This window comes from Hemibagrus wyckioides, linkage group LG25 (assembly GCF_019097595.1).
Source record: "Hemibagrus wyckioides isolate EC202008001 linkage group LG25, SWU_Hwy_1.0, whole genome shotgun sequence".
Classification (NCBI taxonomy): Eukaryota; Metazoa; Chordata; class Actinopteri; order Siluriformes; family Bagridae; genus Hemibagrus; species Hemibagrus wyckioides.
This window is the reverse complement of record NC_080734.1, coordinates 9,628,966-9,641,914: the sequence shown is the minus strand read 5'-3', so window position 1 is coordinate 9,641,914 and position 12,949 is coordinate 9,628,966. Positions and strand designations below refer to the sequence as shown.

General features: G+C 36.7%; 1 protein-coding gene across 1 annotated transcript; it reads left to right on the top strand.

Annotated features, from left to right (window-relative positions):
• The first annotated feature begins 2,863 nt into the window (after positions 1-2,863).
• Positions 2,864-7,223, top strand: LOC131346054 (uncharacterized). Its single transcript, XM_058379374.1, has 6 exons — positions 2,864-2,918; positions 3,019-3,357; positions 3,475-3,816; positions 4,132-4,230; positions 4,342-4,376; positions 6,805-7,223. The coding sequence occupies exons 1-6, from the start codon at positions 2,879-2,881 to the stop codon at positions 6,928-6,930; spliced, it is 981 nt and encodes a 326-aa protein (XP_058235357.1). The 5' UTR covers positions 2,864-2,878; the 3' UTR covers positions 6,931-7,223.
• Positions 7,224-12,949: the final 5,726 nt, after the last annotated feature.

The following is a 12,949-nucleotide window of genomic DNA, read 5'->3' as shown; positions in this document are numbered from 1 at the left end:
TCCGGGTCAGATTTTACTCATATCTATTAAAATGGATTTTTGGATTCACCAGTGTTTGTTAAATCAAGGAAAATGGTGGGAATCCTGAAACTGTGAAACTGTACGTCATGTATTTTTATGGGATAGTAGTAAGGAGGAGCTTGAAAATGTCCCAAGAACTGTCTGTGTTCCCACCACATTTGCCCAGGTTCCCACAGAAACATGCACCTGTTGGTCTTTGAAGGGTCATGAGGGAATCTCGAAACCGTGAAAGAGTAAAACAGCATAAGAGCATACATAATAAAGAATAAATAATAATAAACAATGTTTTATATTTGTGTTCTAAGTGTTAATATTGAATTAATATTGATAATTATAATGGTAGTTTTATAGGATTTTCTATGTTATGGCAATATTTCATGTTGTAATGACTGTATATGGTTATATAATAAATCACAACAGTTCTAGAATATTTTTGTCTATTTTACTTTCAATAAAACATATTTAATTTTTTATGGCGTTTTTTTTTCTTAGGTAAAACAGGACATCACATTCTGTGATAGTAAATGTCCATCCATCCATTGTCTATACCCGCTTTATTCCTAATTAGGGTCACAGGGATCTGCTGGAGCCTATCCCAGCACACATTGGGCGAAAGGAAGGGGTACACCCTGGACAGGTCACCAGTCTATCACAGGGCCACATATAGACAGACAACCACTCACACTCACTCCTATGGGCAATTTAGAATTACCAATCATGTTTTTGGACTGTGGGAGGAAACCGGAGTAAACCCACGCAAGCATGAGGAGAATATGCAAACTCCACACAGAAAGGCCCCTACCTGTTCAAACCTGGACCTTCTTGCTGTGAGGCAACAGTGCTAAAGTCTAAGCCACCGTGCTGCCCTGATAGCCCTGAAACATTGATTAAGGATTATTCATCCATTTATTAATGTCAGATAGATCTGTAGTTCATAATTTGGTATAGACACTTTTTATGAGGGTATTTATATGTGCATTCTTAATACTGTGAATGCATGGAATATAAACAGTATGTAAGGGTTAAATATATAGTTTTTAAGTAGTATGTTTATAGTTCAACCACATTATAGTTTGCTCTTGCATGACAAGGTGTTGGTACAGCTCTCTGGAAGATTCAGACCAAATAGATGTGACAGTTATTTTTGGGCTATTTCCTTCTTTCAATTCTATTTTACAACAGCATGCTGACCACAGAATATTCTGAGCAGCAGTAGTTTATTTGCTGGTAAATAGGGCCCAGCATTACCGACTTCAAAGAAACATCTTAGCAATGTATCAGAAACATATTGTTATGTCTTGGAATGTTCACAAATGTAAGTAAAAGAAAATTGTCCCTTATTTTGTCCCTTGAATCTACTGTTTGTCATGCAGCACAATGGTGATTTGGCTGTTTGCAAAAGTCTGTCATGTGTTGAGTTTTACACTCACAAAAGAGGCCAAGACACCTATTTATTTACACCTTTGCTGCAAAACCACAAACGCATTAAACCGTTTTTTTTTTCCGAAAGTAAAGATATACTGTAGGCTGTTACTCAGTTAATACTTAAGTCTACATATGAAGATTTTCATTTGTCAAAGAAAAGTATGTGTCTAAATGAAGGATTGCAAGTTTAAATCCCAACAATGCCACGGACAGGAGGCCAATACAGCAAAATTAGACTTGCTCTCTGACTGAAAAGACATACTCTCTCTCCCCTGTCAGTCATAAGTGTCTGTGTTTGCTAATGCATGTGAATGACCTTGATCCTGAGAAGCTACAACATGTCTAGCTTCTTTTTGGAATGACCCTGTGCCACAAGACCACCAAGACTGACTAAAACATTTAGAGATGGTGGTCTAAGTTAAGACCATTATTGCTAATTCTTACCACTAACATAAACATTAGGGGAAGTTGATACTGTGGTTGAGAGTGTTCTCCACGAGCAAATACGAAACAGATCAGATACAATTACAGATCCACATAGCTGATGCGACTGACATCATCTGTGGCTCCCAATGCTACAGCTCTCTGAACCTGGGAAATGGCTTCATTCACTCTTGAGGTCAAAGAGAAGACATTAGTTACTGTCGGTCATGGGTTGTGGCAGTTTAGTGTAATGCAATTTAGGCTAGGTGAAGCCCCTGTTCCTTTTGAGTAGCTGATGGAGAAAGTGTTCCTGGTTTGACTGCAGACTTGACACTACTTTGTGGTCGAATTTCTATTCCAAAAACATCATAATATGCATTGCATAACACACCTGGCTTACTGGGCTTATAATGGAAGGAATTTTTTTTGCAACACAGAAGGGAGGGATTTCTCAGATTTCATTAATTATTTTGGTTATCAGTGTTGTGACATAAGTGCATATTAATTAATGAGTATTTGTTTTAATTAATAAGAGACACTTACTTTTTGCACATTCACTGTACAGTATCTGCCCTGACCTGTATGGTTCTTGTCTTGTTTTGTTTTTGTGTGTGTGCTTTAGACTCCTGAGAGGTATGAAACAGAAAAGCAAATGAATTGCAGTTCGTCTCCTACATTTTGCATCTTCATACACCACCCCAGTTTCCAGAGTTGTCACAATAATGCTTTTACTACACTTCCTCCATGTTGAACTAGTAAAATAACTTTTTCCAGTCAATATGAATGAATATGAGTGCCATAATTTGTTTTCCATGTTTGTTTAAGAAACTAGTGTAACATAGATTAACAATTATAGAAGCAAAAACTGAAAAATCTATTTTAAAATATTGGACCAATCAAAGCAATTGACAGGTTTAAAATGTCCAATCACATATAAGAGTGGGCATGATTTTCAACTGAACACAAGTTCATTAGACTTCACCATCTCTTTTTCTCTTTAGCAGGAACAATGTTCACACTCCTTGTCCTTTTTGGTCTCTTCATAACTGGTGAGTGACATTATGAATGTTTTCATTCAAAACAACAATAACTGCATATTAATTATTTTTTTACTATCATTTGACTTTTTTCACTTTTTTTCATTTTCAGTTAAAACATCTAATATCGCTGAGATTCAAGTGCAGACAGTAAGGCGTGGGGATAATGTAACAATAAAATGTGGTGAAGATCTCACAATAGGCAACAAAGGTAATTTAATTTGGTACAAGCAGAGTTTTGGAAAGGTGTCTCAGTATGTAGCAAGAACAGTGAAAAACGACTATAGATTGAACCCCGCATTTAAAGATCACATCAACGTTACTCGAGATCAAAAAAGGTTTGATCTCAACATTGCTGGAACTAAGGAAGATGATACAGCAACATATTTCTGTGCAAAAATGGCTGACAACTTAATAAATTTTGGATCTGGAACACTTTTGGTTTTTCAGGGTATGTAGATGTTTTCTGCCAACTTGCCTCTTTACTGAAACTGTATTTGTAATTAGATGTTTCACACTGATCAATTTTATTTCTCTGTATTTGATGTCTACAACATTAATTATGAAGCTGAGAAGACCAGCCTCCATGTTCCCACTCTAAAAGTTATCAGGAGTGGAGAGTCTGATACACTTCAGTGTTCAGTACAGGAGATGGCTTCAAGCTGTGCAGAAGAACGTGTGTACTGGCTCAAACATGGTTTAGGAGAATCTCATAAAGGAATTATTTACACTCATGAAGACAGCAGTGATCAGTGTAAAAGAAGCTCTGAGGCTGGTTTTCCCACACAGAGCTGCAGCTACTCTTTTCCTAAGAGCCAACTGGGACCTGATGATGCTGGAATTTACCACTGTGCTGTGGCTGCATGTGGAAAGATTCTCTTTGGGAATGGGACAAAAGTCGATGTAAAAGGTAAGACATTTGATAAAATATTACTTCCAGAAAAGAATTTAAGTTTAGGGCAATTATTGTATATCTCACTATATGATGCTACAGTCATTAATGGCCCAAAAACAAGTATAGTATTAAAAATGTATATAATTAAATTTAAATTTAAAAAAGAAATATGCATGCATCTAAAGAATGTGACAAAATCATTATCATTATTATTAGAGAACATTTGTACTATATTCTAAATAGTAATTGCGAATAGGTATATATTTAATAAAGAAACCTAACATAAAATGTTTTGGCATGAAATATAAATTTTGTTTCCATTTTTTTCAGAAAGTAACCACTGGAAGGTCATTGTCTTGATAACGTCCAATGTAATATCCAGTATTATAATCATTGTTCTGGTTGGAGTTATACTTAAAAATAGGAAAGGTAGGTTTATTTTATTATTTGTAATGGTTATCTTTTATTATTTTTTAGTTACTGTACATCACTCTAACCAAATTGTGAACATGTTAATTATTGTTCTGTTGTTCTATAAAGGTGCCACCAATAGCCATCCAAGTCACACAAATCAGGTAAACTTATCATCTATAAGTAGTTTTATAAAAGTTTTATATATAATTTTTATATAAATAAACAAAAATATATTTGTCCTAAAATCACAGTGCATTTAAAACTGATAATAGATGAAAATGTATACAAATTTCTAAACAGTAACTTCATTTTGTAAATTCAGTGACATTTTGAGACAAGTGTTTTTTTGAACACTGGTCAAACACAAAAAGAACTGTTATACCGTAGGCTTAATTATTGTTTGGTTTTCTCTGACTATCTGTACTAACTATATAACTCTTAATCTCATCAAATAACTAATAACTTGTATAGCACGGTGGAGAAAAACATGCTTAGCCTATTATTAAGACTACATAACAATCATGAATAATTTCCAAGAAACTTGATTTTATTTTTACTTTAAAGAAAGCTGTACTTTATGTATCATGTATTCTCTAAGATTTAAATACACTTTTATTTATTAATTATGATGAATAATAATAATTATAATTATGTACAGCATATACACTATATTGCCAAAAGTATTCGCTCACCCATCCAAATAATCAGAATCAGGTGTTCCAATCACTTCCATGGCCACAGGTGTATAAAATCAAGCACCTAGGCATGCAGACTGTTTTTACAAACATTTGTGAAAGAATGGGTCGCTCTCAGGAGCTCAGTGAATTCCAGCGTGGAACTGTGATAGGATGCCACCTGTGCAACAAATCCAGTCGTGAAATTTCCTCGCTCCTAAATATTCCACAGTCAACTGTCAGCTGTATTATAAGAACGTGGAAGTGTTTGGGAACGACAGCAACTCAGCCACGAAGTGGTAGGCCACGTAAACTGACGGAGCGGGGTCAGCGGATGCTGAGGCGCATAGTGCGAAGAGGTCGCCAACTTTCTGCAGAGTCAATCGCTACAGACCTCCAAACTTCATGTGGCCTTCAGATTAGCTCAAGAACAGTGCGCAGAGAGCTTCATGGAATGGGTTTCCATTGCCGAGCAGCCGCATCCAAGCCATACATCACCAAGTGCAATGCAAAGCGTCGGATGCAGTGGTGTAAAGCACGCCGCCACTGGACTCTAGAGCAGTGGAGACGCGTTCTCTGGAGGGACGAATCGCGCTTCTCCATCTGGCAATCTGATGGACGAGTCTGGGTTTGGCGGTTGCCGGGAGAACGGTACTTGTCTGACTGCATTGTGCCAAGTGTAAAGTTTGGTGGAGGGGGGATTATGGTGTGGGGTTGTTTTTCAGGAGCTGGGCTTGGCCCCTTAGTTCCAGTGAAAGGAACTCTGAATGCTTCAGCATACCAAGACATTTTGGACAATTCCATGCTCCCAACTTTGTGGGAACAGTTTGGAGCTGGCCCCTTCCTCTTCCAACATGACTGTGCACCAGTGCACAAAGCAAGGTCCATAAAGACATGGATGACAGAGTCTGGTGTGGATGAACTTGACTGGCCTGCACAGAGTCCTGACCTCAACCCAATAGAACACCTTTGGGATGAATTAGAGTGGAGACTGAGAGCCAGGCCTTCTCGTCCAACATCAGTGTGTGACCTCACAAATGTGCTTCTGGAAGAATGGTCAAAAATTCCCATAAACACACTCCTAAACCTTGTGGACAGCCTTCCCAGAAGAGTTGAAGCTGTTATAGCTGCAAAGGGTGGACCGACGTCATATTGAACCCTATGGATTAGGAATGGGATGTCACTTAAGTTCATATGCGAGTCAAGGCAGGTGAGCGAATACTTTTGGCAATATAGTGTATATTTTGGGAAACTTCAGTTTATTAAGCAAATTGCATGCAGTTTGGGAAAGTCACTGATTGTTAATACTCTTGTTACTGGATGTTTTCTGTAATATGAGCGTAGAGAGTATATAAAAAAACATTTACAGCTTAAAATGACTATCCGTTTGTTCACTATACTGAGGCTTCAAGTCTGTTATTTTCTGCTGGAGTAAACTGAAGTTGGATAATAATAATAATAACAACAACAACAACAACAATAATAATAATAAGTATTATTATTATTATTATTATTATTATTATTATTATTATTATTATTATTATTATTATTATTGAATAATAGCATTATTATTGTGACTAATTTAATTTATAGAGCACATTTCAAGATACTCAAAGGTTATTTACAAAAGTAAATAGTGATAGGATAACACAATAAAGGCATACAGCATTAATCACCTAAATCAGGCAATAAAAACACATTCACAATAAAAGTAATCAGTAGCAAATAGCGATATCGATTGGTTAAGGCCACCTATGTTGCTATGTTCATTATCATATGTGATATATATATATGGAATCTTATAAAAGCAAGCTTATTTTTTAAAGATCATTATTTTTATTTTTTGTTTTTGTTTACAGAATTTGTTTCTCTGTTAATCTGTTTTCTGTGTCTTTTGTCTGATTTCTTTCATCAGGCTAAAGCTGAAAATGTCTTGACTTATGCAACTGTAACCCTTGCTAAGAATCCTTCTTCCTCCAGAGCAAAACACTCGAGAGTCAGGACTGACCAGGACATTTATGCACAGGTCAAAATAAATTAGCTAAAAAAAAATATGTGTGAATATTATTATTATTTTAATTAATTTCTTGTCTTGGATACATTTTATTCATGTTCAAAACATGACGCGAAAAGATGGTAGACAGTCAGTACTGCTGATTCTACTGAAACAGTTCTTTAACAAATAAATTGTAATAATGCATCTTTACCTTGACACATGACCACGGTTACTTCTTCTGTCTATACATGTATACTATTTTGTATTAGTATATGATTATGTATGGTGATTGTTGTATGAATTAAGAAAGCAAACAAAAAATAGAAAATGAAGTAAATATTGATGAATGTTTAATTAATTACATATGATGAAATATGTTTCATTTATTCATTATTATTTTGCTTAAACGTCCTTATAATAAAGTTTATAAAGGCCATAATGCAGTGGAGTCCATTGTCATTTTATACATAGGTTTAAAAAAATTAATTTATTGTATATTTACTACTGGCTTCTCTGGAATAGAAATCCTGAGCAATTTATTTATTTACTGTAAAACATTTTTAGTTTTCAAAAAGAAAGCAGTACTAAAGATAAACTAGAGTTGATCAGAATTACACAATCATTGTAAAACACCAGTATTTATTGTGTAAACATGATGATATGTACAACTTCTGGATCTTTAGTTTTATGAACCTGTTAATTAATTAATTATAAGAAAAATGTGTCTCTGAGGTCTAACCTTTGTAACACTGATCACAAAGTATTACACCTAAACACACTTCACCCTAATGTTTATACTTCTTGCCATATAAAGCTCTATTGTAACTTGTGACCCTGAACATTTACATGCTTTAAATAGTCATCAAGTTTCCGTTAACATTGAGATGCATTGCCTGGTGTGAAATAAATGGTGCTTGTGGTTATAACCACAAAGATTTTCCTACACAACAGCATTAGAAAAGTTTTTACTTAGACTTCTACCAGTTTATCTTGTCTAGCAAAATGAGTAGATTGGTTATTTAATTTTTTTTTGTTATTGAATGATCATATAAATATTTGTCTTTGCCAATACTATTGCATTAAAAAAACTATCATGAATTAAACAAATTTATTTATGCATCTCTGTATAAACTGTTAAGATTTCTTTAAGATCAGGTTTTGATTTCATTTGATTTTTGAGATCAACTTCCTATTTTGAATTCACCAAGAAGAGACTGATTATGGCCCATAAATAATAGTAGCATTAATGATCTAATTTACAATATTATATGTTATGCATAATGTTCAGTTTCATATGAATTTCTAATGTCTACTACATGCCATAAACTTACTTTTAACATACAGTACAAAAACATAGCCATATACTCCATGGCCAAATGTTTGTTGACTAACCTTCACACCAATATGTGCTTCTTGAATGTGCTTCCCATTCTACATTTATTCCCCTTTGCTGATATAATAACCTCCACTCTGGGGAATATTTTCCAATAGATTTTGGAGCATGGCTGTGGGGATTTGTGTTCATTCAGCCACAAGAGTATTAGTGAGGTTTTGTTGGAAAGGAGGCCTTGGGTGCAGTTATTGCTGTATACCCAAGCTGCTGTTCATGTCAGGGTGGGCAGGTGAGGACCCAAATGCAGAACACAGTCAAAGTTCAAGTTTAGAGTGTTGAATGGGAAAACCATGGTTAGGCTGAGTAGCTCAAAATATCAGCAGAGCCCAAACCTGGAGGGGAGAGGGCCTGCTCACCATCTTGAGGGCTATTTGTTTGGCAAGTCCTTTGGCAAGTCACACTCGTCCCCATAGTCCACAAATGTGGACAGGTTGTGGCCCTGCTGGTTGACAGAATTAAGGATCTTGAGAAGTTGTTTGGAAGTGACTGTGGATCATAGACTCGCAGCTGGCCCTTCCTTCTGCAATGATCCTGGCCTTTTGCTGGGCAAGATGCAGCAGAGTGACCAGCCTCTCCACAATACAGGCATAGTCCAGAAGCCTGGCGCCTCTCCTTTTCAGTGGGCGATAAGTGACGACGGCTGATCTCCATGGCTTGGGCAAGATGAGAGCTCCTGGTTGCGGAGACAGGAGGGGTTGGAGAAGACGGGAAGTGAGAGGTGGAGGGTGGGGAGCTGGGATTGCCCTGGGCAGATCAGAGCATCCCCAAAACTGCAGCTCTTGTGTGGTGTTCCCGGTCTTAAGTGGTCAGTGTTCAACAGTGGTCCTAGGAAGGAACAGTGGTGAACTGGCGACAAGGTCTTGGACTGCCAAGGCTCAATGATGCATGTGGGTAGTGAAGGCCAGCCCGTTTGGTCCAATCCAACAGACTACAGCTACTGTTGCTCAAATTGCTAAAAAAAAAGTTAATGCTGGTTCGGATAGAAAGGTGCCAGAAAACTCAGTGCATCGCATTTTGTTGTGTTTAGGTTAGTTAGGGTGCCCATGCTGACCCCTGTGCACCGCAGAAAATGGCAACAATGGGCACATGAGCATTAGAACTGGACCACTGAACAATGAAAGAAGGTGGCCTGGTTAATGTTTTCTTTTACACCAGGATGCACTATGGGAAGAAGGCAAGCCGGCTGAGGCAGTGTTATGCTTTGGGCAATCTTCTGCTGGGAAACCTTGGGTCCTGTCATCCATGTGGATGTTACTTTGACACATACCACCTACCTTAGCATTGTTGCAGACCATGTACACCCTTTCATGAAAACGGTATTCCCTGATGTCTGTGGCCTCTTTCAGCAGGATAATGCACTGTGCCACAAATCAAAAATGGTTCTGGAATGGTTTGATGAGCATAACAACAAATTCCCCAGATCTCAATCCAATCGGGCATCTGTGGGACGTGCTGGACAAACAAGTCAGATTCATGGAGGCCGCACCTCACAACTTACAGGACTTAAAGGATCTGCTGCGAACAACATGGTGCCAGATACCACATCACACCTTCTAGTGGAGTCCATGCCACTATGGGTCAGGGCTGTTTTGGCAGCAAAAAGGGGACCAACACAATATTAGGCAGGTGTTCATAAGGTTATGGCTGATCGGTATATATACACCAATCAGGCGTAACAGTATGACCACCTGCCTAATATCTTCTTCAACTGAACAATCACCTTTTTATACAATGGGGCAGTTAAGAGCTGATCCATGGCACTTTGGAGGTCCTGGGATTCTTAGAATCTTAGATCGTAGAATCAGTAGACCAACATCTTAATCACTGAGCCACCACTTCCCAGAGGGAACAGGTAGGATTAGTAAAAATAAATTTTGTTTGTCCAATACACTTAAATTTGCTTTTGGATTGCACTGTCTTGGTCATAAAATGTTGGAGCTGACTATCCCATAGGAATAACGAATGCAAGAGGCCAAGGAGCAGAAGAGGGCTAAATATATATACTTGGTTGTCAGGCATTGCAGGCAGAGTTGAAGTCATTTGTGCACGCCAACTGAAGTAGGCTGTAGAAAGTTTGTTGCACACTCCCTCTGCAAAAGACTACATGCTGGACACATTAAGAAGGACATGACAAAGGAAGGTAAAAAAATCAAACTGTGGCCTGCAAGTAGTACTTGCATACACAAGTCTGACTGTAAAGCTTCGCTGAGCATGTCAAATATTTGAAATACCAGAAACACCACAGGTTAACAAGAAGTTATGTGATGATGTGCCTAAGTGAATCAGATAATGAATCAGCTGATTGATCATTATTTTATTTTATTATTTTATAAATTCATTATTTTATTTTTGCTGAAAAAGAACTTGTGCAACCTTTTCATCAAAGCTGATATGGCAGATCATTATAGACCAAAGCTTTGCTCTGATACTGTAGGCAGAGATTAGATTTATTTTAAGGTGGAAAACATTTATATAATGTGGAATAAAAGCCTGACTCAAAGCAATAAGTCTCCTCAAACTACATGCTCACTCATATTTTCGCTCTTTGAAAACTCTCAAATAATCGACCATGATGATTTATGGTATGCACATTGCACATCACAGTATTGAAATAGCAAGGCCAATTCTTTTGTATTTGGTATACACTGAAGTCATTTGTGTTTGATATTAAAAGATAAAATATAAGTTTATAGATAAGTGCTTTTATTTCCTGACATACATATAAATGTGTTTAGAACATGGTAGCTTTGGTGGAAGACAAAACCCACATCTCAACCAACCCCTTCACCCCCACCCTTTATTTTTATTTTTATTATTGAGAAAAAGTAAAGGAATTCAGGACTTCATATTGTGCCACAAATGAGTGTTCCATAATGTCAGATATCCACAGGACCCACTCAAGTTCCATTGCAGCAGGAAACACAGACCAGACACTTGACAATGAATTCATCTTGTTTTGAACAGGACCCCATCTAGTGATCAATCACATGCATTGCCCTGTAAATGAAAGGAAATGTAAATTAAAGGAACTTCTTTTTCTTTTTCTGAGCCTGTGATGTCAGCGATTTCAGAATTAATACCAGTACATATCAGCTCCAAACTGCAAATATATTATGAAATAACATACTGTACACAAATGATTCTATTATTGATTCTTTTCTATTGCCATGTGCTCACATATCTTTCATCTCTGACAAAAAGGTCAACTTCTTACAATTAAAAAGCTGATTGTTAAGAGGTAGCACTTTTTTCTCTGGTTGTCGGATTAGAGCAGTTACCACTATATCTGCCTCCTACTGAAATTGTCTGCTAGGTCACTACAGATTTAAAACTTATATCCCAGACGCATAATCTACTTGTTCCTTACATACAGAAGAACAGTGTTTAGGAAAAAAAGACAGGCAGCTTCCTGAAGAGTTTTGAATGATTTATCTGGTATCTTGGCACAGGTTAGACTCGCTGTTTAAAAGAAGAAGGCCTTATAACCTCTCAGTCAGTTGGGTATTTTTTGCATGCTTCATATTCAATTACACTTGTATGATCTGTGCCAAAATTTCAGCAGGTTGGAAGTGTTCTTGCTGTGTTTCTGATTCAAGGTTTCCATCACTGAAAAGGCAGCAGTGTGTGCACATGTTCCATGGGGAAAACTGTCGGAAAATCTTAAAAAGGATTAAATTCATAACCAAAGTACAGATACTCTTGCTGTAAATCTTCTGTGGGTCTGTAAAGACATTAGCTACTTTGAAACAACATCTAAAACACACCTGGTATAAAACTACCATAAAAATATAATTCTTGTTCAATATTATATCAATAAGATAATAATCAAGTGATGATGACGATGCCACAAAAACATAAAGATTTTTAAAACAAGCTATGCCTATGCATTCTGCACAGACAAGACTCACTCTACAAAGTATTACAAGTGGACATATCAAATTTCACTGCTTTTGTCTTCATAATAATTTCAAACACACAGGAACACACACTTGGGGCCTACCTGAAATAAAACATGTTCTCCTACTGTCTAATGCTTCCAGGAATGTACCATTCTTATTGGCCAAAACAATATTTATTTTGTTCTTTAAAATGCTCTCTTTTGTGTTTATTATGTTCTGCAGCAATTATTTTACTAAAAATGTGCAGTTATCTCGTTTGTTTTTTTTCCTACACTGTTATCATATTTGCATTGTGTAGAATAGTGTATTTTGTGGTTATGGATTGTCTTGTGACCTGAAGATACAATATTTCTTCACTCCTGATACATGTAGATACATTCAATTCATTCAATGCTAAAAAAAAATGTGCAGTGTTGAATATTTCAATAATATTACATGAAGCAGAAGATGAATCCTCATTGAATCCGGTACAAATTTTTATAAACAGAAATCCCCCAGCTTACCCTCTTTGCTGTTGTCATTCTGAATGTCTCTCCTTAAGTCCATCCTTAATTACAACAAGGAGAATGTAAATGTAGCTCAGGGGAAAATATTTACGTTTGTAATTCCTGTCCCATAGCCTTGTGTTTACATCGAGAAAGCTTACTCACTGGCATTATCTCAGCTGTACTGTATGTTTCTGCTTAAAAAGGATATTAAGGCATTTTAAAGATGCCTATAATAGGTCTAATTTATGCTCATGCTTCACTCATCCTTGTCATATCTGGATTAT